Source organism: Suillus clintonianus, assembly GCF_016758775.1.
Source record: "Suillus clintonianus strain FC179 chromosome Unknown DEU56scaffold_68, whole genome shotgun sequence".
Taxonomy (NCBI): domain Eukaryota; kingdom Fungi; phylum Basidiomycota; class Agaricomycetes; order Boletales; family Suillaceae; genus Suillus; species Suillus clintonianus.
The window spans coordinates 166,558-186,890 of NW_024539292.1; the positions used below are offsets into that span (position 1 = coordinate 166,558).

General features: G+C 48.8%; 8 protein-coding genes across 8 annotated transcripts; 4 read left to right on the plus strand and 4 right to left on the minus strand.

Moving 5' to 3' along the window:
* The first annotated feature begins 2,539 nt into the window (after positions 1 to 2,539).
* On the plus strand, positions 2,540 to 5,708 carry DEU56DRAFT_819220 (uncharacterized protein). The gene is made up of 9 exons (XM_041354008.1): positions 2,540 to 3,527; positions 3,587 to 3,659; positions 3,710 to 4,019; positions 4,077 to 4,154; positions 4,215 to 4,320; positions 4,381 to 4,447; positions 4,499 to 4,572; positions 4,624 to 5,501; positions 5,569 to 5,708. The coding sequence occupies exons 1-8, from the start codon at positions 2,659 to 2,661 to the stop codon at positions 5,465 to 5,467; spliced, it is 2,421 nt and encodes an 806-aa protein (XP_041205636.1). The 5' UTR covers positions 2,540 to 2,658; the 3' UTR covers positions 5,468 to 5,501; positions 5,569 to 5,708.
* A 1,607-nt stretch (positions 5,709 to 7,315) lies between these two features.
* On the plus strand, positions 7,316 to 10,114 carry DEU56DRAFT_819227 (major facilitator superfamily domain-containing protein). Its single transcript, XM_041354009.1, has 17 exons — positions 7,316 to 7,563; positions 7,635 to 7,861; positions 7,916 to 8,005; positions 8,053 to 8,133; positions 8,193 to 8,232; positions 8,288 to 8,354; positions 8,410 to 8,497; positions 8,552 to 8,819; positions 8,869 to 8,939; positions 8,965 to 8,967; positions 9,050 to 9,168; positions 9,233 to 9,249; positions 9,316 to 9,391; positions 9,444 to 9,463; positions 9,525 to 9,534; positions 9,585 to 9,653; positions 9,702 to 10,114. The coding sequence occupies exons 2-17, from the start codon at positions 7,643 to 7,645 to the stop codon at positions 9,988 to 9,990; spliced, it is 1,527 nt and encodes a 508-aa protein (XP_041205637.1). The 5' UTR covers positions 7,316 to 7,563; positions 7,635 to 7,642; the 3' UTR covers positions 9,991 to 10,114.
* A 1,088-nt stretch (positions 10,115 to 11,202) lies between these two features.
* DEU56DRAFT_819230 (uncharacterized protein) lies at positions 11,203 to 12,430 on the plus strand. The gene has a single exon (XM_041354010.1). The coding sequence runs from the start codon at positions 11,302 to 11,304 to the stop codon at positions 12,160 to 12,162; it is 861 nt and encodes a 286-aa protein (XP_041205638.1). The 5' UTR covers positions 11,203 to 11,301; the 3' UTR covers positions 12,163 to 12,430.
* Positions 12,431 to 14,042, minus strand: DEU56DRAFT_819233 (ribonuclease P 40kDa subunit-domain-containing protein). Its single transcript, XM_041354011.1, has 7 exons — positions 13,833 to 14,042; positions 13,655 to 13,779; positions 13,428 to 13,582; positions 13,237 to 13,368; positions 12,995 to 13,181; positions 12,794 to 12,934; positions 12,431 to 12,735 (listed from the first exon to the last, which is right to left on the minus strand). Exons 1-7 carry the CDS (start codon positions 13,920 to 13,922, stop codon positions 12,492 to 12,494), a joined length of 1,074 nt encoding a protein of 357 aa, XP_041205639.1. The 5' UTR covers positions 13,923 to 14,042; the 3' UTR covers positions 12,431 to 12,491.
* Positions 14,043 to 14,074: 32 nt separating this feature from the next.
* On the minus strand, positions 14,075 to 15,200 carry DEU56DRAFT_741999 (Pantoate-beta-alanine ligase; the record flags this gene model as incomplete). Its single annotated transcript, XM_041348896.1, has 3 exons — positions 14,075 to 14,578; positions 14,628 to 14,977; positions 15,050 to 15,200. The coding sequence occupies 3 exons, from the start codon at positions 15,198 to 15,200 to the stop codon at positions 14,075 to 14,077; spliced, it is 1,005 nt and encodes a 334-aa protein (XP_041205640.1).
* A 175-nt stretch (positions 15,201 to 15,375) lies between these two features.
* DEU56DRAFT_758422 (uncharacterized protein) lies at positions 15,376 to 16,184 on the minus strand (the record flags this gene model as incomplete). Its single annotated transcript, XM_041350231.1, has 2 exons — positions 15,376 to 15,626; positions 15,704 to 16,184. The coding sequence occupies 2 exons, from the start codon at positions 16,182 to 16,184 to the stop codon at positions 15,376 to 15,378; spliced, it is 732 nt and encodes a 243-aa protein (XP_041205641.1).
* Positions 16,185 to 16,641: 457 nt separating this feature from the next.
* On the minus strand, positions 16,642 to 17,443 carry DEU56DRAFT_915479 (uncharacterized protein; the record flags this gene model as incomplete). Its single annotated transcript, XM_041357745.1, has 2 exons — positions 16,642 to 16,892; positions 16,963 to 17,443. 2 exons carry the CDS (start codon positions 17,441 to 17,443, stop codon positions 16,642 to 16,644), a joined length of 732 nt encoding a protein of 243 aa, XP_041205642.1.
* Positions 17,444 to 17,892: 449 nt separating this feature from the next.
* Positions 17,893 to 19,023, plus strand: DEU56DRAFT_819250 (uncharacterized protein). The gene has a single exon (XM_041354012.1). It carries the CDS (start codon positions 17,944 to 17,946, stop codon positions 18,592 to 18,594), a length of 651 nt encoding a protein of 216 aa, XP_041205643.1. The 5' UTR covers positions 17,893 to 17,943; the 3' UTR covers positions 18,595 to 19,023.
* Positions 19,024 to 20,333: the final 1,310 nt, after the last annotated feature.

A 20,333-nucleotide genomic window follows, 5' to 3' on the forward strand; every position in this document is an offset into this window, starting at 1 on the left:
TCGTCATCCAGACATTTGACACTAATTTGTCCGCCCCCGCCAACTGCACAGGATCACCCATGGAATCACAGGCAATCACAGGGGACCAACATACTATTACTTTGACGGGCTATTCTAACATCCGTAATACCGGTCACCTGCGGCGACGTCTTTCAGCAATTACATTTACGGCCCGCCATGGCCCGCCTCTTTTGGTCTGCGATAAGCTCAACACAGGATAACTCAAACGAAAATAATCGATCACGACAGGTCACGACACATCGTCACTACTTAAAAGAACTTTCAGGGTACAACGATCAACTTGGTACCCGTACAGGCCGCCCCATCTTGCCCCATTGAGTCGTCGTACCCCAGCGAGAATTTGGAGAGCAACTTCGCCACCAATGATCGACTGTCAGTAGCCGTAAGTGCGTGTTTTATGCTTGCTTGCAACATACAGAACCCTGTGTATTTCTCAATCGTGTTGTGCCTGCAGGGTTTTCTGCTCTGTCGCTTATCTATTTACAATAACTGACTACTCCGATTAATGCTGGAAAGTATAAAAGGATGCACCGCAATGGAATTATTGAACTTTCATGTCAGAACATCATCAAGAAGAGAAGTTTCACAAATATATTTTCATAACATACATGCACGAGCACCCTGCAAAATGTACAAAAGCACCATGGCCATGGAGATATGCTGAAATATGTCATTCGTCGAAATGTTGTTTTCTCAGGAACGAGATAGATGCACGCTCGATTAGGAAACTTTCCACTTCTGTTTTATTTGTCCCAGCCTCTGAGCATTAACACCCTTGAAAGTCGAGACCACATGCACATGCAGGCGCCCACAAGTAGCTAGTAAGTGTTGGTGTCGCCGTGGAATCGTCGGCGATCCGCGAAGGCGATGGGGGGTGCGGAGTTAATGTTAAAGGCCGCATGGGGAAGGAAAGGGGAGGAAATGGGAGGAAGGATACGTGGAGGACATGACGACGTCGATGAAACACTGTACTGATCGGGACTGGGGTTGTATGGGGAAAGGGGGTGGGATATGTGGAGGAATCGACGAAAAACCTGATTGGGACTGGGGCCATACGGGGAAGGGAATGTAAGGAATAATATGTGGAGCAATCAACGAAAAAATGATTGGGACTGGCGTCGCATGGGAATGTAAAATGGAAAGGGAAGTAAGAATGCGTGGAGGACGTCGACGGGACACTGCACTGATCGGGACTGGAGTCGCATGGGGAAGGGAAGGGAAGGAAGAATGCGTGGATGTGCTGATTGGGACTGGGGTTGTATGGGGAAGGAAAATGAAGGAAACTGAAGGAAGAACATGTGGAGGACGTCGACAGGACATTGTACTGGTCTGGACTGGGGCCGTATGGGGAAGGAAGGGGAATAATGTGTGGAGGACGTGGAGGAAAAACTGATCAGGACTACGGCCGTATGGGGAAGGAAAGGCAAGGAAGGACTCTGTGAAGACGTCGACGAAACGCTGTACCAGTGATCGGGACTCCCGGAAGTAGAACAGTAACCGGTAAAGTTACCATGAAACCGTGTCCCAAATGCGCGGAATGGGGTATGTTAGGACTCACATATGCGCAAGAATGACGTTGTGTTGATCAATCAATCTCAAATTTAAACTTGCGATCTGTCGCCCTTCGAAGGCAGCAAAATTAAAAATGAGATTGATATGTTCATTAGGGTTGACTAGGTCGTGTTAGGTCGTGTTTCTGCGTCAGCAAGGAGGCGACTGATGCCTGCGGCTTTAATTTCGTGGACAACCAGCGAGTAGAAACTAGGAAAATAGCGGCTTACACTGAGCGTGAGCCTTGGGGTGAAGGGCTTCTGAACTGTTGGGTATTAAGGTCCGATGTGAGACTTTACGACTCGAATTTGCATGGAATAAGAACTTACCATTGGTGCAAGACTAGTACTTAGATACACACTCAGAGACTGAACCTCTAATTTCACTTTACAATGGTAGAGCGAGTTTCCTCGAAGACTCGTACTACTATTATGAAGGAAAATCCAACCTGGCAAATCTGTGGTCGCTGCCTCGAGAAACGAAGAAATCTCGCCGGCGAGTATAGAGGGCAGATTAGAACGACTTCGAGTCTTCGATAAGTATGAATGGCCCATCCACCTCGTAGTTTTGCACGCAACCTTGCCGGATCTGATCGCGACATGTGTTGTGTCACAGGCCCTGCACGCGTACGGTGGTTAGAAGGGCACTTGAAATTTGAACCACGTACTTCGTATGTGTGTGGTGGTTCGTTTGAACAGGCGTGGGAACGCGCGAGAGGGTTAGGGTGGGCGGCACAGGGTACAGGCATGTTGTTTAGTAAGAGACTATGCGAAGTCCAGGGCTACATGGCAGCGCTGGAGTCGTCTGCAGCCAGACAGCCTGTCGGTCGTTGTTCGTCGTGGAATATCCCTCGTAGTGACTTGCGTAAATTTGGCCAGCCAAGCGTTTAGCAAAAGAGCCTCGACGAGCCTATTTCAGCCTAGACGCAAGCGGCTGCGGCACTTTAAAGTTGATGATGTACTTTTATGGATAGTGTGTGGTGCTGCTGCGTTATGCTGCCCTGGCTCTAAGTGTCAGTAGTGACTAGCATCTTCCTTCAACTTCAACCACGTCGTTGCTGTCAGGCCAGTCATCCACCAGCACGATATGCTCGACGCTCAGGAAAATTCAACCTTAACGTCCGACTTTGATTCCCTTCACATATCTCTTGATTCACGCCCTCCTCCTGGCTTACATGCTTCTGCTATCCCATCCGTAACTGAAACTCAGAATCCATGGTCAGAGGAGCAGATGAAGCTGGAATTGAAGCCCGCGCATACCCCAGATCTGACAGCGATTAACGCATCTGCGCCATCCGTTTTCGCCGCACCAGCTGACTTAAACAACATCGTTCTCGATCACCAAGTGCGTGTTAGCAAGGATGTTCTGACTCAATTCGATCCCTATACAAACGAGGACGAGCTGAATGCGCACCAGGCATGGGCCAGCTCAGAGGGACATCCGCCACCTGCTCGGATGCCATCGCGCCCTAGCAGTCGAGCACATTCCAGGTCTGCTTCGAAGGATGTCCAACGCGATGGGCCTTCTTCCAGGTCTGCCTCACCCGCCCCACAACCCTCCACTTCTTCTGCCTCATCTGCCTTCCCCTCGTTCGCCGCACTAGCTCGCACCTTTTCCATCCCTAGCGTGACGAATAGGGCGCACCCTCGGCCCTTGTCAATGGATGCGGCCAAACCCATTGCCACTCCTTCGCCTGCGACCATGTCTTCATTTGCGCAGCAACAGTCTCAGTCTGCTGCGCCATCACCTCTTTCCAAGCACATCCCTCTTCCGTCTGATTACACTGCCTTGAAGACCCACAGCGCGCCGGACACCCGGTCCGCCACTCCAGCTATTGCATCACCATCCGGGTCAGAGTCTCCACGCAAGGATAAGGATCCTTCTTTCAACTTCCAGAAGTTCCTCGACCAGATGAAGTCTAGGGGTGCGGAAGCACTTGGCAAATACGTGCGATCGTGCGTCCGATGATCTTGTCTACGCTATAGGAGCTCACTTCGCATCCTTTGCTCTACAGGTTCCTCAGCAACTTTACTAAACGGACGTTTACCGTCAATGACCAGATCAAGATAATCAATGATTTCCTGAGCGTACGCTGCCTTTGATTGTACTTAAATTTAAAATAATAAAGTTTTATCAGTTTATTGCTACGAAAATGCGGGAAACAGACATTTGGAGAAATGCGACGGAGGAGGAATTTGACAACGCGATGGAAGGAATGGAGAAACTGGTGATGAATCGGCTTTATGAATACACGTATACGCCTTGTCTTCCTCTCCTCACTCCACCCAGACCAGTCACGGCCGATGACCTCGAACGAGATCGCGTGTTGTCTCAACGGATTGCGTTGTTTAGCTGGGTACGACCTCAACATCTTGACATACCTGAGCTCGAATCCGACGATAACGATGGAAATGGAAACATTGGATTTTTAGAATTTGCGCAACAAGGCAAGTTGTGTCTTGTGTCCCTTGCCAGTTCATTGAATGGAGCGTGTCTTGTGGCAGAACTTTGCAAAGTGAATCACTACAAGGCTCCACGGGATAAACTCATCTGCATTCTGAATTGCTGCAAGATTATCTTTGGTTTGTGCCTTTTCACCCTCCATCTCAGCGACATACTCACGATCCTCGGGTGTTATCCAGGTTTAATACGACATTTACGCAAAGACGAAGGAGCAGACTCCTTCGTGCCGATATTGATTTATGTTGTCTTGAGAGCGAACCCTGAGCATTTACTTTCGAATGTCGAGTATGTGCAGTTTTTTCCACCGTGCAAGCGCAACAAAATTTAGACAATATTTCCCCAAAGGTTTATCAATCGCTTTCGAAATCCTGCGAAGTTGCAGAGCGAGGCAGGCTACTATCTCTCAAGCCTCGTCAGTCCATGGCTACTTTGTTGGTTACGCATACTAATGTCTGCTTCTCAGATGGGTGCTGTGCAATTCGTTGAAAGTATGGATCACACTTCCCTCTCTAATATAACTCAGGAAGAATTCGAAAGGTTTGTTTGACTTGGATCCGGTTCGTGATCCGTGCTCACCCCTATTAACAGAAATGTAGAAGCAGCAATACAAACACTCCCTCCATCACTTCCTTCCTCTCCCACCACACCCCAAGGCTCACATATTCCGAATATAACTCCGCATCCATCTCCACACGCAGGAGAAGAATCTGCACAACCGCTGTCCCTCGCTGTCCCATCATCAGCGCAGAATCTCACGATTGGCGAGGATGCTCGGAAGTTATTGCAGAAAACCGGGGATGTGGTATCAAAGCCTCTCGGTGCAATCAGTCGTATATTTAGCGAGGCACTAGACGAGAAGATGGGCTACCTTCCCGGACCGTTCGCGCCGTTTGAGCTTGGTAGAGAGGATAGGGAGAGACATTGGTCGCATCCTGACCAGGTCGCTCAGTTTGCTGGTGGTGCTCCTCACACACCGTCAGGCAGTGAGGGACTTCAGGCACCCATGCAGACACCCTACAAGCCCCGCGTCCGCCGTCCATCACCCATTTCAACTCCACCCACGCTAACGGGGCAACCGTACGGAGCTGACGAAACTCCGAGTAGACCTGGCCCGGGAGGACCATACGTACACCAGGCACTTGCTCTCAGTCCTTCCCAAGCAATGCCTCCCCCAAACGCTATTCCCCAGCATCTTCAACCACCTCCTGTAGGCTCACAGATCTCTCGTACGCCCACCCCCTCGCTCGACCTCTCTGCTGTTCAAGCAGAAATCGATCGCGCGCATGCACAGGCGAGCGCTGCTGCTCGTGCGACTCTCGCCCAAATTTTCCCGGGAGTAGACCCAGAGGTACGTGACTGGGTACTGGAAGCCAACGGAGGGGACTTGGGAAAAAGCATAGAAGGACTCTTGGACATGGCCGGAGGATCATGAATAGCCTCAGGAGATGGATCCGTGATGAGCGGGGCTTTGACAACGACAAGTCATCACTAAAGATCCCGAACTAGACGAGAGGCTCTGAGGTTGAGACTTACGATTGGATCTTACGGTGCGGGAAAACATATATCAAGAGCGTTTCCCCGCAATTAGTGATCGGTTCGTGCGAGACTAATATCCTCTAATATCTCGTCGAGATGATACGGGAGGTGTTAGACTCCGATTGTCAGCGAGAAGGCTGAGCTAAAGCTATTGTGACGGCGCGTCTGTCATTCATATCCATTCTTTTTTCGTTTCATCTTTGTATGAGGAGAGGAGACTGGAAAGGCTTGGGTGTTTTGATGTGGGCTTGTTTGTGCGATTTATCTTATTTGCAATGATATTTTTTTTCTTTTACTCTTCGCCTGTCAGTGGATTGTCTTCCTTCTAATAGTCTGACTAGGAGAGATTAATCGTCAACAGCTGTTCATTGTGGTTATTTTATACACAGCACTACAGAGACTGCATGACTTTTTCGAACCAAAATTCCAGTATCCCCGAGCCGGACCTTAATGAAGGAAGACACTTGAAGAAAATCTGTCGAGGTTTCAGCGCGGGTGCCTTGTGAGTACGAGCTTCAATCCGTTGAAGCCTCGACGGCAGTACGACATAGGCACCTGGCATGGTGGCAGTTGGCATGTTGTCGCTGGGCACGGGACTCCATTCCGTTCCTCGAGTCTGTACCAAGGCTACAGGGGCGCCCCTCGGAGCCAAGGGAGGCCAAGGCTCGCCAAAAGACTGTTGACACCAGTAACCATGCATGCGTCAAGCGTTGGGTCAAGCAGACCAAGTTCCTTCCTGGTCTCGACATGTTTTCCAGTCCCGTGCGTGTTTTCTAATATGTTTCTCCGCTTATTTGACGTGTATTTGATATTCATATCGATTTCGAAGTTTGTGCGCACCCCCAAATATCCGTCATCCCTTGTGAGCACTGAGCACTATAGATCATTTTATATTTCCTTCTACTTCTGAGAGAACTGAGTTTGCCAGAGTGAATAAGGGTGGCACTGTCCCCCCCTCTTTGCATAAAGATTGAACCGAGAATGTATTTTTCCGGCGAGTGTGTGTGTAGGTGTGCGTTTCTTTCTCAAGGTCAAATCAGCTTTCACTGGAACGACAGAATTTACGCGCCAAGACTTGGATTCCCCCTCACACGATTTAACTGACCTTCCTTTCGGGGACATAGTCTAATGTTGGTCTGATCCGAGTTATAAACACACAGGCACAGGCACTTCTTCTGTCAACGCATGTGACTGAATACGCACATCAAGAGTACCTCAGAATGCTTGATATTGCTGCGCGCTCGTCTAATGGTTTCGTTGTAAATGTGGTTGTCCTTGGTTGTCTGGGTCATATGAGGCGTTGAAATTTCCAATACGACGAAAAATTGAAATTCCATCGCATAGTGACGTGCACTTGCCCCGGATCACCATCATATTGTGTCCCGATCCTTCCCCAGTCTTTGAATTCTCGGGTGGGGAACTCATTCCTATTCATGTCCGCATCTCGATCACGCATTGGCATGTAAATGTCTTCGCCTCCCTAGGCAAGTAGGTAGCAGTAAGATCTCTCAGCGCATCAAAAAGCCCACCTGCATTTCATCAGTCCGTCGTCTACGGAACGCTCTCTGAGATATAGATGTCCAGCGATGTCTATGAACAGCGAGCTTCGATGCATTTCGAAGCTTCACAGCCACAAGTCAATGTCAGCAACTTTCCAAAAAAAAAGATGCTTCCCCACGCGCGTGGCCCGTCCATCCGCCCGCGTGCAGACTTGAAAGCCAATGACAACGGTTACAAACGGTTACCCCCAATGAAAGGAAAGATGGTCGCACATGATCGTACTGAAACATGGACCGTGATTGGCCTAATATCCGGTTATGAGCACTAAAATGCGCTAACATTGTGACATACCCCCAGGATTGGAAAACTTGACATGTTCCTGGAGGTCTAGCCTGACAGAACCTTCAAAGAACCAGGGGAGATCGGATGGTGACCGTGGAGTGAAGGCGCTTGTATGTCTGTCATCACGGAGCAAACTTGAGCCCTATATAGGTAGGCTCATCTCCGTTCCGTTCAAACTTGAGGTCCTCTTCCTTACTCCCCCACCCCATCCATCGATTCAGCATATACCATGACGTTGTCTACTTCACCCAGTCTTTCGGAGAAAGGCGATGTGGTTCATCTCGAGGATGGAAAGCCTGCTATCGAGGGGCTCTATAACCCTCATATCGACGTTTCGGGTATCGACGAGCGCGCTTTAATGCGAAAAGTTGACATGCGCACTGTACCCTGGCTATCTTTTCTGTACTTGCTTTGTTTCCTTGACAGAACCAGTATTGGAAATGCAAAGGTGAGCACCCATCGTCTGTAGGGTCACTCCCATGAGATCTAATGCCCTTCCTAGTTGTACAACATGGAAGCAAGCTTGGGAATAACCGACAACCAGTATTTGGTATGCCTCACGATTTTCTTCTTTTCTTACGCACTATTCGAGGTGAGTGTGAACTTGGAATCAAAGAACAAAAACTGACCTTGTACTAGGTGCCCTCGAACATCGTCTTGAAGCGTCTGAGGCCATCCGTATGGCTGTCGGTGCTCATGGTTCTTTGGGGTGTCATGATGGTAAACATTCTCGACATTATTCTCTAGACCCGGTCATACTAATCTCGTATCCCCTACAGACAGTGCAAGGCCTAGTGCACAACTACAGCGGCCTGTTGGGTTAGTACATCGCTTAGTGACTGTCGGACACAACTGAATCCTCTACTCAAAATAGTTATGAGGTTCATGCTTGGCGCTTTCGAGGCTGGACTTTTTCCCGGAGTCACCTACTATCTCTCATGGTACGTGCGACTAGTCGTCCTGAGTGTGAAAGCGTTTTCTGATCTGGACATGCAGCTGGTATAAGCGTTCGGAATTCGGTATCCGCGCTGCTATATTCTTCTCGGCCGCAACTATTTCTGGCGCATTCGGTGGCCTTCTCGCTGTATGTGCCAATTACATTCAGCAGCTTTTATTCTAATTTTCATGTGTAACGCAGGTCGGCATAGCCAAAATGGCTGGGATCGGTGGAAAGCCTGCGTGGTCATGGATCTTCATTATTGAGGGCCTTATTACCATCGCGGCAGGTGCTGTCTCTTACTGGATTATCGTTGACTTCCCGGACAACGCAACATTCCTTACCGAGGCCGAGCGCACTGTCGTTATTCGCCGCCTGCAGGGTGATGCTCAGTTCAGTGCTGCTGGAGAGAAGATGCAATGGCGACACATCACAAAGGCACTGACCGAATGGAAAACTTACATTGCCAGCAAGTCTACCCGACTCCGCAACTTACGTCCGCTAATAAATTGTCTTAGTGATCGTCTACGCCGGAGTGGACATGCCTTTGTACGCATTTGCCTTGTTCTTGCCTAGCATCATTAACCAAGTGAGTCCATCGCTCTACCATACATCTTTTCAAATTAATGTGCTAACATTCGTGAAACAGCTTGGTATGCTCTCATTCTCATCCGACAATTCGCCGACTGATTGTCCTCAGGATACTCTGCCACTAATGCGAATCTACTAACCGTCCCCGTTTATGCGCTGGCATGTGTATCTACTTGCGTTGTCGGCTTCCTTGCTGATCGATACGGCAATCGTGGGATGTTTAACTTGTGCGTTTACCATTCATTTGCTGCACGCGGTTTCATTGCTTACCACCGTATTTTGTTTCTCTAGCGTACTACTTTCCACTGGTAAGCTTGCATGACGCGCCTCATGGTGATCATTGATGTAGCTCACGCTATCTGGAATATTTACAGCTGGTGTGGGATACATCATCTTGATCGTTTCCCGCAATGCCGCGCTGTCATACTTTGCGGTATTTTTAGCTGCTTGGTAAGTCGGTTCTGCAGCACAGTGAAACCATGCCTAACGAATCCCAATTTAGCGGCATATACCCTTGTATTCGTGAGTGGCGTTTTTGCTATTGTTTCCGAGACATTAATGCTGATCACCCCTGATTCCGCAGCAAACACGGTGTAAGTGAGATTCATTAGCATTTCGCTGCCATTTGATCAATCGGAAACAGTGCCTGGATGTCTAACAACTCAGAGGGAACATACAAGCGTAGTGTCGCTCTTGCGATGGTTATCAGTTGGTGAGTTGACATTGGAAAGTGCATGGTGCACGACTGACACCCACTCAGGGGGAACTTGCAAGGCGCCGTCAGTTCTAACGTCTATCGTGCAAACCAGAAGCCTTGGTACCCATTAGGCCATGGTCTTGTGCTGATGTACATCGGGACTGGCATCATCGCTACAGTCACTTTCATTTTCCTCTTAAAACGAGAGAACGCTCGTCGGGACCGCGGAGAGCGAGATGAAATCATCGAGGGACGCGAGGGAGGCTTTGAAGTCAACGGTCGGTTCGCAAGCGTCGAAGATGCGAAGAGAGAAAAGGGAGACGAATGGAGTGGGTACAGGTACACTCTATGAAAACCTCCTGTCCAATCTTAACGAACGGTTTGGATTTTTCTACGATTTCTTTATATGTAACTTACGATGTGAATTTACGACTGGATGTAACAATACATTAATGTCCGATGACTTGTGGCTCTTATTGTGGCTTTTATTAAGTGTGTGCGCATCGTCCTAATACCTATGGGGTTTTGCAGGGTTTTACGCCAAGCTTTCCAGAATCAAACGGCGTTACCCCGGTCATAAAACACAAAGTATCTTGCAGGAATGGCTAGACCCAATCTGATCGTTAATCGTTTAGACGAGTGATTATGATGCCAGTCTCGTGATCATTCCTTGTACAAAAATCAGCCACCCCTATTAGGCAAACCGAATAGAAAATTGTTGCTGTCCATCAATGCCAAGCAGAGATAATCCCGTACTTAGCACGCTGCCAACGTGTTTTATGCTCCAGCGCAACTCCAGAGACATACTTGCGACTACAGGTCGGCGAGCCTCGGGCACGCCATGTAAATCCCGAGCATCCATGATCAATTCGTCGGAGATGGCAAACAAGAATAGCCTATCTGATGGCGTATGACAGAGCAATATTGTAAAGACTTACATACTTAAAGTCTCGACACGGGAGAGCTCGACGCTCGAGGAATTTTCCAGAGTTCGAGAAGCTGCTAAAATGCGATCAGAAAGCTCAAATTTACCCACGACGTCCGCAGCCCAGATGGACTATTATTTGCCAAGCTTCGAGGCTCGGCCTTTGGAAGGCGCCAGTCCCGGACGAATGTCGGCATATGCCACGAAAGGACACGTGCTGCGCCGTACTGTGTTGTCATGCGATATTTTACCGCCGGAGAACGCATGCACAGGAGGATGTATCACGGAATGTCGTCGTGAGGATCCTTTCTTCATTGTGTGAATTTGGGTCATTGTTCGTGCTTTCAATTTGGACCTTGTTCGAGGTCACCATCAGAATGAACAGCAGCTTTTCCAGACTTCGTCAAGCACCTAAGAGGCATGGCGCATGGGATAAAAGCAGAACGTACTATGACTTATAAGTCACTGAGCGTCGGTGCAATCAGAGTTTCCTGAAGAGAACGTTCGTTGAGAAAGAACGAAGCCAAGAGAAGCTTGGTCAGCAGCACATAGTTACCGCCAAAGTCCGCACCTGCCCTAAACTATGTACAGGAAATTATGAAAATCTATAATTAAAGCCCAGAAAGGACTCAGCGCGTTGCTTTACGCGTCTCCTTAAAGTTGACCTTTGCTCCTCCATCATCCTCCGTGTATACCCTCCCTTAAAAAATTTCATCTCCCCTTGTTTTATTATAAAAAATGGGTCGCCCTCTTTACTCCAAAGCGTACCAGACAGAGCCTATCATAAGAGAGCCAGAGGCTCCTTGCTCTTACGCAAAATGGTCATACATCAACGCTTTTGACCCAGACTCTGACGAGTTTTTCGAAAACGACCAGGCGGTATACGAGGCCTTCGTTGACCACGTGCCTGTGGAACACTCGGAAGACGAAGAAGATACGGAGGAGGACAGGGATATGGTAGTCATCAGACTAGACATCTCTGGCGAGGACAGTTTTAGCGACCGTGACAGTCCAATGGCTGTTGGCGCTGATGACTTCGCCCAGTACATTGCTCATGCCTACCGAAGGCAGACAGCAGAGACGGAAATTCCCGTCCGAGTTCGTCTCGCAGCCCACAGCACCGCTGGCGATGTCCAGAGTGACGCGCCAATGTCCCACGAATCAATAGAGATCGATTCTTCGCGGGATACTGTGGTACCATTAGACGTACCTCCACAGCCACTACCCATCACGCAGCTACACATTAATGCCTCTGATCACGCGCATCATGAACCTCAAGATGAACTCCCCCTTCCACCTCCAAGCGCACCAATCCCTGTTCCCGGCGCACGCACCCAGCCCTCTTCGTCTGTTGAAGGGTTATCTTTCTCCTCGTTCTACCACCAGCATGTACCATTAACACCACCCTCGCACCACACACCCTTTACTCGTTTTTCCCCATCACCACCCCCCACAGTCTCACCCCGTATATACACTTGGGCGTCCCATCGCCAGACATATTCGCCCGCCGGCACGAGTCCTCTACCTAACACTAACGCACGCATGTCTCATGCTCATATTTCCCCCGCACTCGTCCGTGTCCGAGACGTCATGGCTTGATTATAAATCTTTAAAACGTCCCAATCTCTTGATACATAACATCTTCCTTTCCTTCACTTTGACTAGGGTTTTCCAGGCGTTCTAGCACGCACAATCCACATGATCTTTATCCCACTTCATACACTCAGCTAATCCATTACTTATGCACTATTACAATGGCCCTCGATGACCTACATCCATCATTGCTGTACTATCCTGTGCTTCTATAGTCGTTGCATAGCGGTGTGGTATAGATTAGATCTGGTGCTTTGAATTCATCCGCTTTCAACATTGTATCACATCTTTACGATCGATTCTCTGTATGAATTTGACTACATTGTATAATGAAATCAGCCCCATCTCGCATCCCATTGTCCAATGCTCTCCGCAAGCACAAATTTTCCATTTTGACCCGGGCCAAGGATGAAACACCCGGTGTCCTCCGCATTGATATCTGGTACTCGGAGAGGTGGATCTCGGGCCGTATCCAAATCAGCATCAGAAAGCGGAATGGCGCCAACAGGTGATGTACAACAACTATGTCTTGTCATTGCAACGAACGCGTGGTTATCGGTTGCAGATACCAAATATGACCTGCGCAGCAAACCATATCAGTGTTTCTCAAACACCATCAAGCTTCGAAATATCTGACGTCACCATATCCAGAACGTCTTTAATGAATGATGCGTGCAAGAAAGCCGCCCATGTTATCCGTGTCACGTCACCGATATATGATGGAGCGGGGACTTCGTAGACGGCAACGTAAGGGTTGACACGGTCATTCGCTTTGAGTCTACCGTAATCGGTTGTTGAGGACAATTTGTCCAAAAAAAAGTAGCGCTTAGACACGAACCTCTCAGATCCTAAGCAAGCCATGCCCACCCATTCGAAAAGGTCGCCAATACGTCCATCCCAATCCTCTGCGCTTTCTTGGGGTAAGAGAGCGAGAGTCGGAACTGGGACAAGTATGTCGGTGGAGCGAGAAATTTGATGTTGAACGGACACCACCTCGTGCGACTCGGAGGTACCTGGCTGCACGTCTTACAGCACACCAGAATGAGCTGGCTTAGCACACACGATCTCCAGTTTACACACCTGCTAGACAATAAATCACTTCCCATTTCCCAGGCCCGTTTTCCCTGATCTCGTCCCAGAGTTTTAGGGCTGCTTTCTGCCTTGCACGTACAGAAACAGATTCGGTTGCTTGCCTAACCGGTATGCGTATGACTACGCTAGGTTTTGATCACTTCTTTTTCGTGCATGAGACAGAACCCTAAGTGACATACCAAATTGCTCTGGACACCCTTTGAAGGGGAGTCTCTTCCCGACTAAGCCAAGTTGTTCATACAGTGACTTTGAGACGCAGAGGGTGAGGACGCCTCTGGGGTCGATGCACCATGTATCAACGCACTCGGAAGTGGATGGTAGTGCGGTTATATTGCTGTTTGACAGAAAAACAAAACCGATCTTAGCGTTTTCTGTAACCTTGATTGCAGGATTGGGAACCTCTCACCCGCCCTGACTCTTGGAGGCAAAATCTAGCAACTCCGATAGTGTACATCGTCTTTTGTAATATGTGGGCTTCAGGGATGCAAGCGCCTTCTCGAGTTCATCGGAAGCAGGGAACACGATATCAAGCTGATGAAGCATCAATTATTTCACTTGAAAAACGTAGAAAGACAATACTGTGCCTGCTGAATGAAAGGGTGTGCTACACCAAGTCGGTCGAGTTGAACGGCTGGCAAAGTGCCCTTCGTTAACATCACCCTTGAATGCGCCATCGTGGTTGGTGATCGCGGAAGGTTAGGAAGTACTGAGCTCGAGATGGAGTAAGTCTGCAACTAGTGGATCGAACTGTAGTCTAACTTGACGCGATTCAGTTCGGAAAGGGTCAAAGTGCTTAGTACTCTTGCCATGACCTTCTATTTGCGAGCTATATTATTATACGGTTCAGGTCACCGACTACGATATTGTCAATCAATCTAGTCTTCCCAACCCACAGCGCACCGCTCAGAATCATAGGTATATCTCCTGCCACTGACTGGTTGTTTGAAGATGCGTCCAAAACGTCGAATGTCTCCGAATCATTCATCTCTATATAATCAAGCCGCACATCCACTCCGTCAACAACAGCCTGTGCTTTGACTTCGCTGATGATAGCAAGGGCTCTTGAAATGCATCGGTCCTTGGATTCGCCATTTGACCACGCAGACTCGGCGTATTGAAGGGCCTTGTAAAGCGCAGGTGCGAATTTCCGCTCATTTGCAGAGAGATACGCGTTTCTGGACGATAATGCTAGCCCATCGTTCGGGTCACGGGACGTCGGGACTATATGGACGTGGTCCGCTTCGGGGTGCGGGAACAGCAAGTCCTTGCAAAGTTTCCGGAGAAGCAAGGCTTGTTGGATATCTTTCTGGCCGAAATACGCATTCGTGGGCTGCAGTCGTCGTCAGGCTAAGCTGCGTCTTGCGGAGAGGCCATCTCACCTGGACTGCATTAAATAGCTTGGTTACAACTGTCGCCACGCCTCGGAAAAAATTTGGCCTGCTTGCGCCTTCCATTTGATGCCCGTATCCCTTCATCTCGATAAACGCTCCCCTTTGTGCTGAAACGTCTTGGCTTATGCCAGATGGATACATATCTTGGACCGAGGGAAGAAACACGGCAGAAGCTTTCCTGACGGCCTCGCCTACAGTAACCTGCTGTGCGGTAAGAAGTTCCAGGTCTCCGGGTAAGGTACGAGGGTACGTGGCAAGGTCTTCATGCGGTGCAAACTGGGCTGGGTTCACAAAGATGGAAAGAACCGTGAGCTCGTTTTCGGCCAGTGACTTTTGAACTAAATCGATGGTTCAGGATTAGTAAGGAGGTATTTATATACGTCAAAAAAAAGTGTGTGGGATGTGCTCACCAAGAGACAGATGTCCGTCGTGAAGAGCTCCCATGGTTGGCACGAAGCCCACAGATTTCCTTTCATCGAAGGCTCTCTGCCGCCATTGTCTGTACGACGCGACAGACGTTAAAAGCGGGATAGGTGATGGTGGAAGGGAGGAGGATGTCATTGACATTGATCGACGGAGGAAAATAGACGCTTTGGTGACAGATCGCCACATGCATATGAACGTATCAAGCTAGGGAAATGATGCAAGCTTGAGGAGAAGTTGTGATCATCGTACAAACCAAAAAGCAGAATTTCAGACGGCCATCTTATCTAACCGAGTTTATTGCACGTGATCACTAAGCTTGGTCGCGTTTCCACTCAAGAAGGTTCAGTACCTTCTTCTCTCCTCTAACCGTCTTCCCGTTGTCGAACAGTCCTCTGTTCGCGAATCCATTCTTCTCAAAAACACGGTTACTCCCAATATTCCCCGCAAAAGTGTGCGCCACTACATGACAGGCTCCCATCCTAGGGATTGCCCAAGCGCTCATCAAGAGACCGATTGCAGCGGTCATAATGCCCTTTCCGTGGTGGCTCGCAGCAAGCCAGTCTATCGCAAACAAAAACATGATAATGATAATATCAGCCATAAGGCAACCTCATACTAGGTCCAGAGAACCAACATACCTCCAACAGCATACTGAATCGTCGAGTCACCTGTTTGCTTATCGGCATTCTCTCTTTGCAGTCGCTTCCGTTCTACTTCATCTAGTATCTCCTCGAACGGACTTCTTCTGAAATTCACATCTCCTATCAGGACGTCCGCCCCATTCTCTTTGACTTCCCTAAGATGCCGCACAGGGCTCACATCCACGAACTGAAGCGGGCCGTTTTGGAAATATTCATCGTTCTTTCGTAGATACTCCAAAGCAGCATCTGATTCATCTTTTACAAGCTGTATCCAGAAGTCCGCGTGTTCTGGTAGATAGGGCACTGGGGGTCCCTCTATCCATTCATAAATAGCTGGATCGTTCATGTGCTGTGTGAGCACGGACTGATCTCCCTGTCGAGGTGGGGTGATAATGATGTTCTGGTGTGGTGCTGGAAGCCGGAGGAATGGTTCCCCAGTTTTGGGGTTAACCTCGAGGGGGTGAAGTTGGTGTGTCATCGATATCCTTGGAGTGGATACAGAAGACCTGCTGGCGACTGAAAGTCTTTAAACTACTCTTAGTGAAGGGAGTCACAAAGAGCGTGTTTGAGTCATGAGGGCAACCCTTATGTAGAAGGCGAACTTGATTAGTGTGCGCAAAGGTTGATATCAAACTGCTCGAGATGGTTAGTCTCCCGTACGGTAGCAGACCAAATAGATTGAATGTACGTTAGCGTATAATACGGTATACAGCAATGCCTTAATGTGGTGTCTAAAGTATGTGTTTCAGAGGCTCTGGGTATTTTTTGCTTGTGACATGAAAAGTTCTGCCAGCGGGAAGGTGTCTGGCGCGTGAAGACGACGTCGGCGCAGTCCAGATATGAGGATCGAAGCGTATGTATCGATTGTATCGTGCCTTGAGGATGGAAATGAACGGTAGCGAGAACAAATCAAAATATCGCTCTCATCCATCATACTAAACTTGGTCATGTTTCCACTCAAGAAGGGTCATTTTCTTTCTCTCTCCTCTAACCGTCTTCCCGTTGTCGAACAGCCCTCTGTTCACGAACCCGTTCTTCTCGAAAACACGGTTGCTGCCAATATTCCCAGCAAAAGTGTGTGCCACCACATGACGGGCACTCATCCTAGGGATTGCCCATGCGCTCAGCAAGAGACCGACTGCTGCAGTCATAATGCCCTTTCCGTGGTGGCTCGTAGCAAGCCAGTCTATCGCAAATGAGCACATGACAAACCTCAGGATTAAGACAATCGTCGCAGGTCCAGAGAGCCAACGTACCTCCGAAAGCATACTGAATTGTCGGGTCGCCTGCTTGCTTTTTTGCATTCTCTTCTCGCAGTCGCTTCCGTTCTACTTCATCTAGTACCTCCTCGAATGGACTTCTTTTGAAACTCACTTCTCCTAGCAGAACGTCTTCTCCATTCTCTTTGACTTCCCTAAGGTACCGCACAGGGCTCACATCCACGAACTGAAGCGGGCCATTAGGGAAATCCTCCTGGCTCTTCCGCAGATACTCCAAAGTAGCATCGCATTCCTCTTTTATAAGCTGGATCCGGTCGTCTGCATGTTCCGGTAGATACGGCACTGGGGGTGACACTTTCCATCCGTAAATAGCTGGATCGTTCATATGCTGTGTGAGCACGGACTGATCTCCCTGTCGAGGTGGGGTGATAATGATGTTCTGGTGTGGTGCTGGAAGCCGGAGGAATGGTTCCCCAGTTTTGGGGTTAACCTCGAGGGGGTGAAGTTGGCGTGTCATCGATATCCTTGGAGTGGATACAGAAGACCTGCTGGCGACTGAAAGTCTTTAAACTACTCTTAGTGAAGGGAGTCACAAAGAGTGTGTTTGAGTCATGAGGGCAAAATCCTTATACGTAGAAGGTGAACTTGATTAGTGTGCGTAAAGGTTGATATCAAACTGCCCGAGATGTCCGACGTCGGCAGCCACGGCAGGTGACACCAAATCGTGATTTTTGCTGCTGTCCCACTGAAAACACGATCTCCACCATTTCTCAACGGATTTGTTTCGTTTCACTTGGAATATGCTAGTATAGTATGTAGAATATACTCATGGTGAAGTAGCTAAAGTAATTATTTTACAGCTATGTGCGAAACTAATGGCAGTGGCTAAATTTTCGCCACTTCCTCGACCAAAAAGGAAATCGATATAGCAAACGCGTCCAGGACGCTCGCAGGCATTTGTAGACTTTTTAGACGACATTGACGACACCAGCTAGCTTGCCCTGTCACGTAAATGCTATGGTTAACCGAAGGATCAGCAACGATCTCAAAGACTGCGCACTTCGACTGTGGAATCATGGGTGGGAATTGGCAGACATCTGTGAAGCATTTGGTGTCAGCGAGAGGAGTTGCTACCGCTGGCGACGGATCTTTGAGGAGTGTGGTACTACAACAAAGCCCCGTTCTCCACTCACGGGACGGACTCGAACAATCACGCGAGCCCTGCTAACGGCTATCGAAGATCTCTTCACTGTGGACTCCGATCTTTTCCTTGACGAGGTCTGCACGTGGCTTGCAGTCAGCCATGATATCGTTGTCAGTACTTCCACCCTATCGCGCAACCTCAAAGAAGCTGGTCTCACACGCAAGATCCTTCGAAAACTTGCTTCCGAGCGTGACGAGGCCCGACGAGAGGAATTCAGAGAAAGTCATCGCAATGACTTTATCGGGGATGGCTCGGAATTCGTTGTCATTGACGAAACGAGCAAGAATGACCGGACATATGCACGGCATTATGGACGAGCACCGAGAGGACATCGCGCACATCTTCTTCAGGCCTGGGCTCAGCCTCCAACTGATCGAGTTCTTCCTCGCCATCTTTTAACAGCTTTTCATCCGACCAGTCAACCTTGGATAGCTGCCCGACCGTCTCTCCATCACCGATCGTAGAGGGCCCGGGTGCAGGTGATTCTGGACTCGAAAACTCCAGTGGCTCATTGCCAGCGCTCTCGTCGATGGGCGCAGCTGCCATGTTGCATGGTCTTGCTGGAATCTTGATTGTGTGCTTTTTCTTGACTGTGGCTCGTTTCGGTCTTTTTGCCATGGTAAACAGGTCGGTATGATACGTGGTAAGGGTAGTAGTAAGGGCTAAAAAGCACCTGAACAATGTGTACAAGAAGCCTACTACGAGCCTGAGCGTCCAGGACGCGTTTGCTATATCGATTTCCTTTTTGGTCGAGGAAGTGGCGAAAATTTAGCCACTGCCATTAGTTTCGCACATAGCTGTAAGTGCTGCAGACAAAATCACGAAATATTGGACCGTCACGAATAGAGCGTAACGGATAGTATAATACGGTATACAGTAATGCCTCAACGTGGTGTCTAAAGTGTGTCTTTCAGGGGCTCTGGGCATTTTTTGCTTGTGACACGAAGAGTTCTGCCAGCGGGAAGGTGTCTGGCGTGAAGACGACGTCGGAGCAGTCCAGGTACGAGGATCGAAGCGTATGTATCGATTGTATCGTGCCTTGAGGATGGAAATTGGTGGCACGTTGCTGCGATATCAAGTTGGGCTGACTGCCAGGAGCACGTCGAGCATATCGGCTCGGCCAATCGACATCCTCCTTGTGATGAGAGTAGTGGGTCTGACGCTTTCTGACACAGCCAACTAATATCAAATGTCTTTAATGAATATGCAGTCTAGAGATGGGCTAGTCAAAAAGTTCCTGAGGAGACCAAGTAAATGCCGACCATGAAGACATTGTCGATGATTGCAGCTACCTTGCGACCATTGAAAAAAATGATGTTGAAGAGCAAAAACTGCATGTCAGTAGACAGGAGCAGCGAAGTGTTTGGATGATAAACGTTTAAACGTTAACCATGAACATGCAAGCCTAAAAGCAACGTATGCTGAGGACAAGTGCAAGATAATGGACACAATACCTGCATGGGAAAAATCAGCACTTAATGCTTTGTGCTACCCGTTTCGACCAGCAGCGGTCATGGTCACAGCATAGACACGACCGTAGCGAGCACTGCTCTAGTCCAATCACTAGCACATATCAGACGGTCGCTTCGAGTGGCCACCAAAGCCACAGACAACCTCCAATAACAAGACAGTGCTAGCCGCATGATCGAGACACGATCAGCCACGAGACCAAGACATGATATGCTAGAACTTGGTGGAATGAATTGAGAATCGATCAGCCATACAGCCAACAAGCCAAACGACATCCGGCACCTGTTTTCTAAATCTTGATCCTCAAAATTATGCGGTGGCAAGAAAATCAGCGTCGAGAGCGATAAACCATTGAGAACAGACAGTGCATGCAGTACAATAGAGCATTGAGCAACAACAATCATTCTCCCGTAGTCAGAGCTCAGAGGACTAGGTGGAACTGTATTTCATCCCGAAAAATTCAAAGACGCTTGTGACCGCATCGCAAAGGATTTGAAATTCGACATCGTAGTCACAGACTCGATTCTGGTGCTAGCGGAAGACCTAGTGCAGAGAATTAATGCAGAGGCATGCCAGCGCGACTGAAGACGGAAGTGTGAACAAGTGGGCATGAGAATGTGTAATGGACGACTGGTGTGTAATCCTAAGAAAAGCTGGAGATGCAGACCAGCCTGACCGAAGTTGTACCTGCAAATATTGGTAGATGTGCCAGAGAAGAACAAAGAATTTGGTT

Coding starts and splice junctions, on each gene's coding strand:
- DEU56DRAFT_819230 (XM_041354010.1), top strand. CDS start 11,302: ATGGGTCGCCCTCTTTACTCCAAAGCGTACCAGACAGAGCCTATCATA.
- DEU56DRAFT_819250 (XM_041354012.1), top strand. CDS start 17,944: ATGGTTAACCGAAGGATCAGCAACGATCTCAAAGACTGCGCACTTCGA.
- DEU56DRAFT_819227 (XM_041354009.1), top strand. CDS start 7,643: ATGACGTTGTCTACTTCACCCAGTCTTTCGGAGAAAGGCGATGTGGTT. Junction 8,006..8,052: donor TTTCTTACGCACTATTCGAG/GTGAGTGTGAAC, acceptor ACCTTGTACTAG/GTGCCCTCGAACATCGTCTT. Junction 9,654..9,701: donor CTTGCGATGGTTATCAGTTG/GTGAGTTGACAT, acceptor ACACCCACTCAG/GGGGAACTTGCAAGGCGCCG.
- DEU56DRAFT_819233 (XM_041354011.1), bottom strand. CDS start 13,922: ATGGCGCATTCAAGGGTGATGTTAACGAAGGGCACTTTGCCAGCCGTT. Junction 12,935..12,994: donor GCTTGCTTAGGATCTGAGAG/GTTCGTGTCTAA, acceptor CGATTACGGTAG/ACTCAAAGCGAATGACCGTG. Junction 12,736..12,793: donor GACGTTCTGGATATGGTGAC/GTCAGATATTTC, acceptor TTTGCTGCGCAG/GTCATATTTGGTATCTGCAA.
- DEU56DRAFT_819220 (XM_041354008.1), top strand. CDS start 2,659: ATGCTCGACGCTCAGGAAAATTCAACCTTAACGTCCGACTTTGATTCC. Junction 4,155..4,214: donor TTGCTGCAAGATTATCTTTG/GTTTGTGCCTTT, acceptor GGTGTTATCCAG/GTTTAATACGACATTTACGC. Junction 4,573..4,623: donor ACTCAGGAAGAATTCGAAAG/GTTTGTTTGACT, acceptor CCCTATTAACAG/AAATGTAGAAGCAGCAATAC.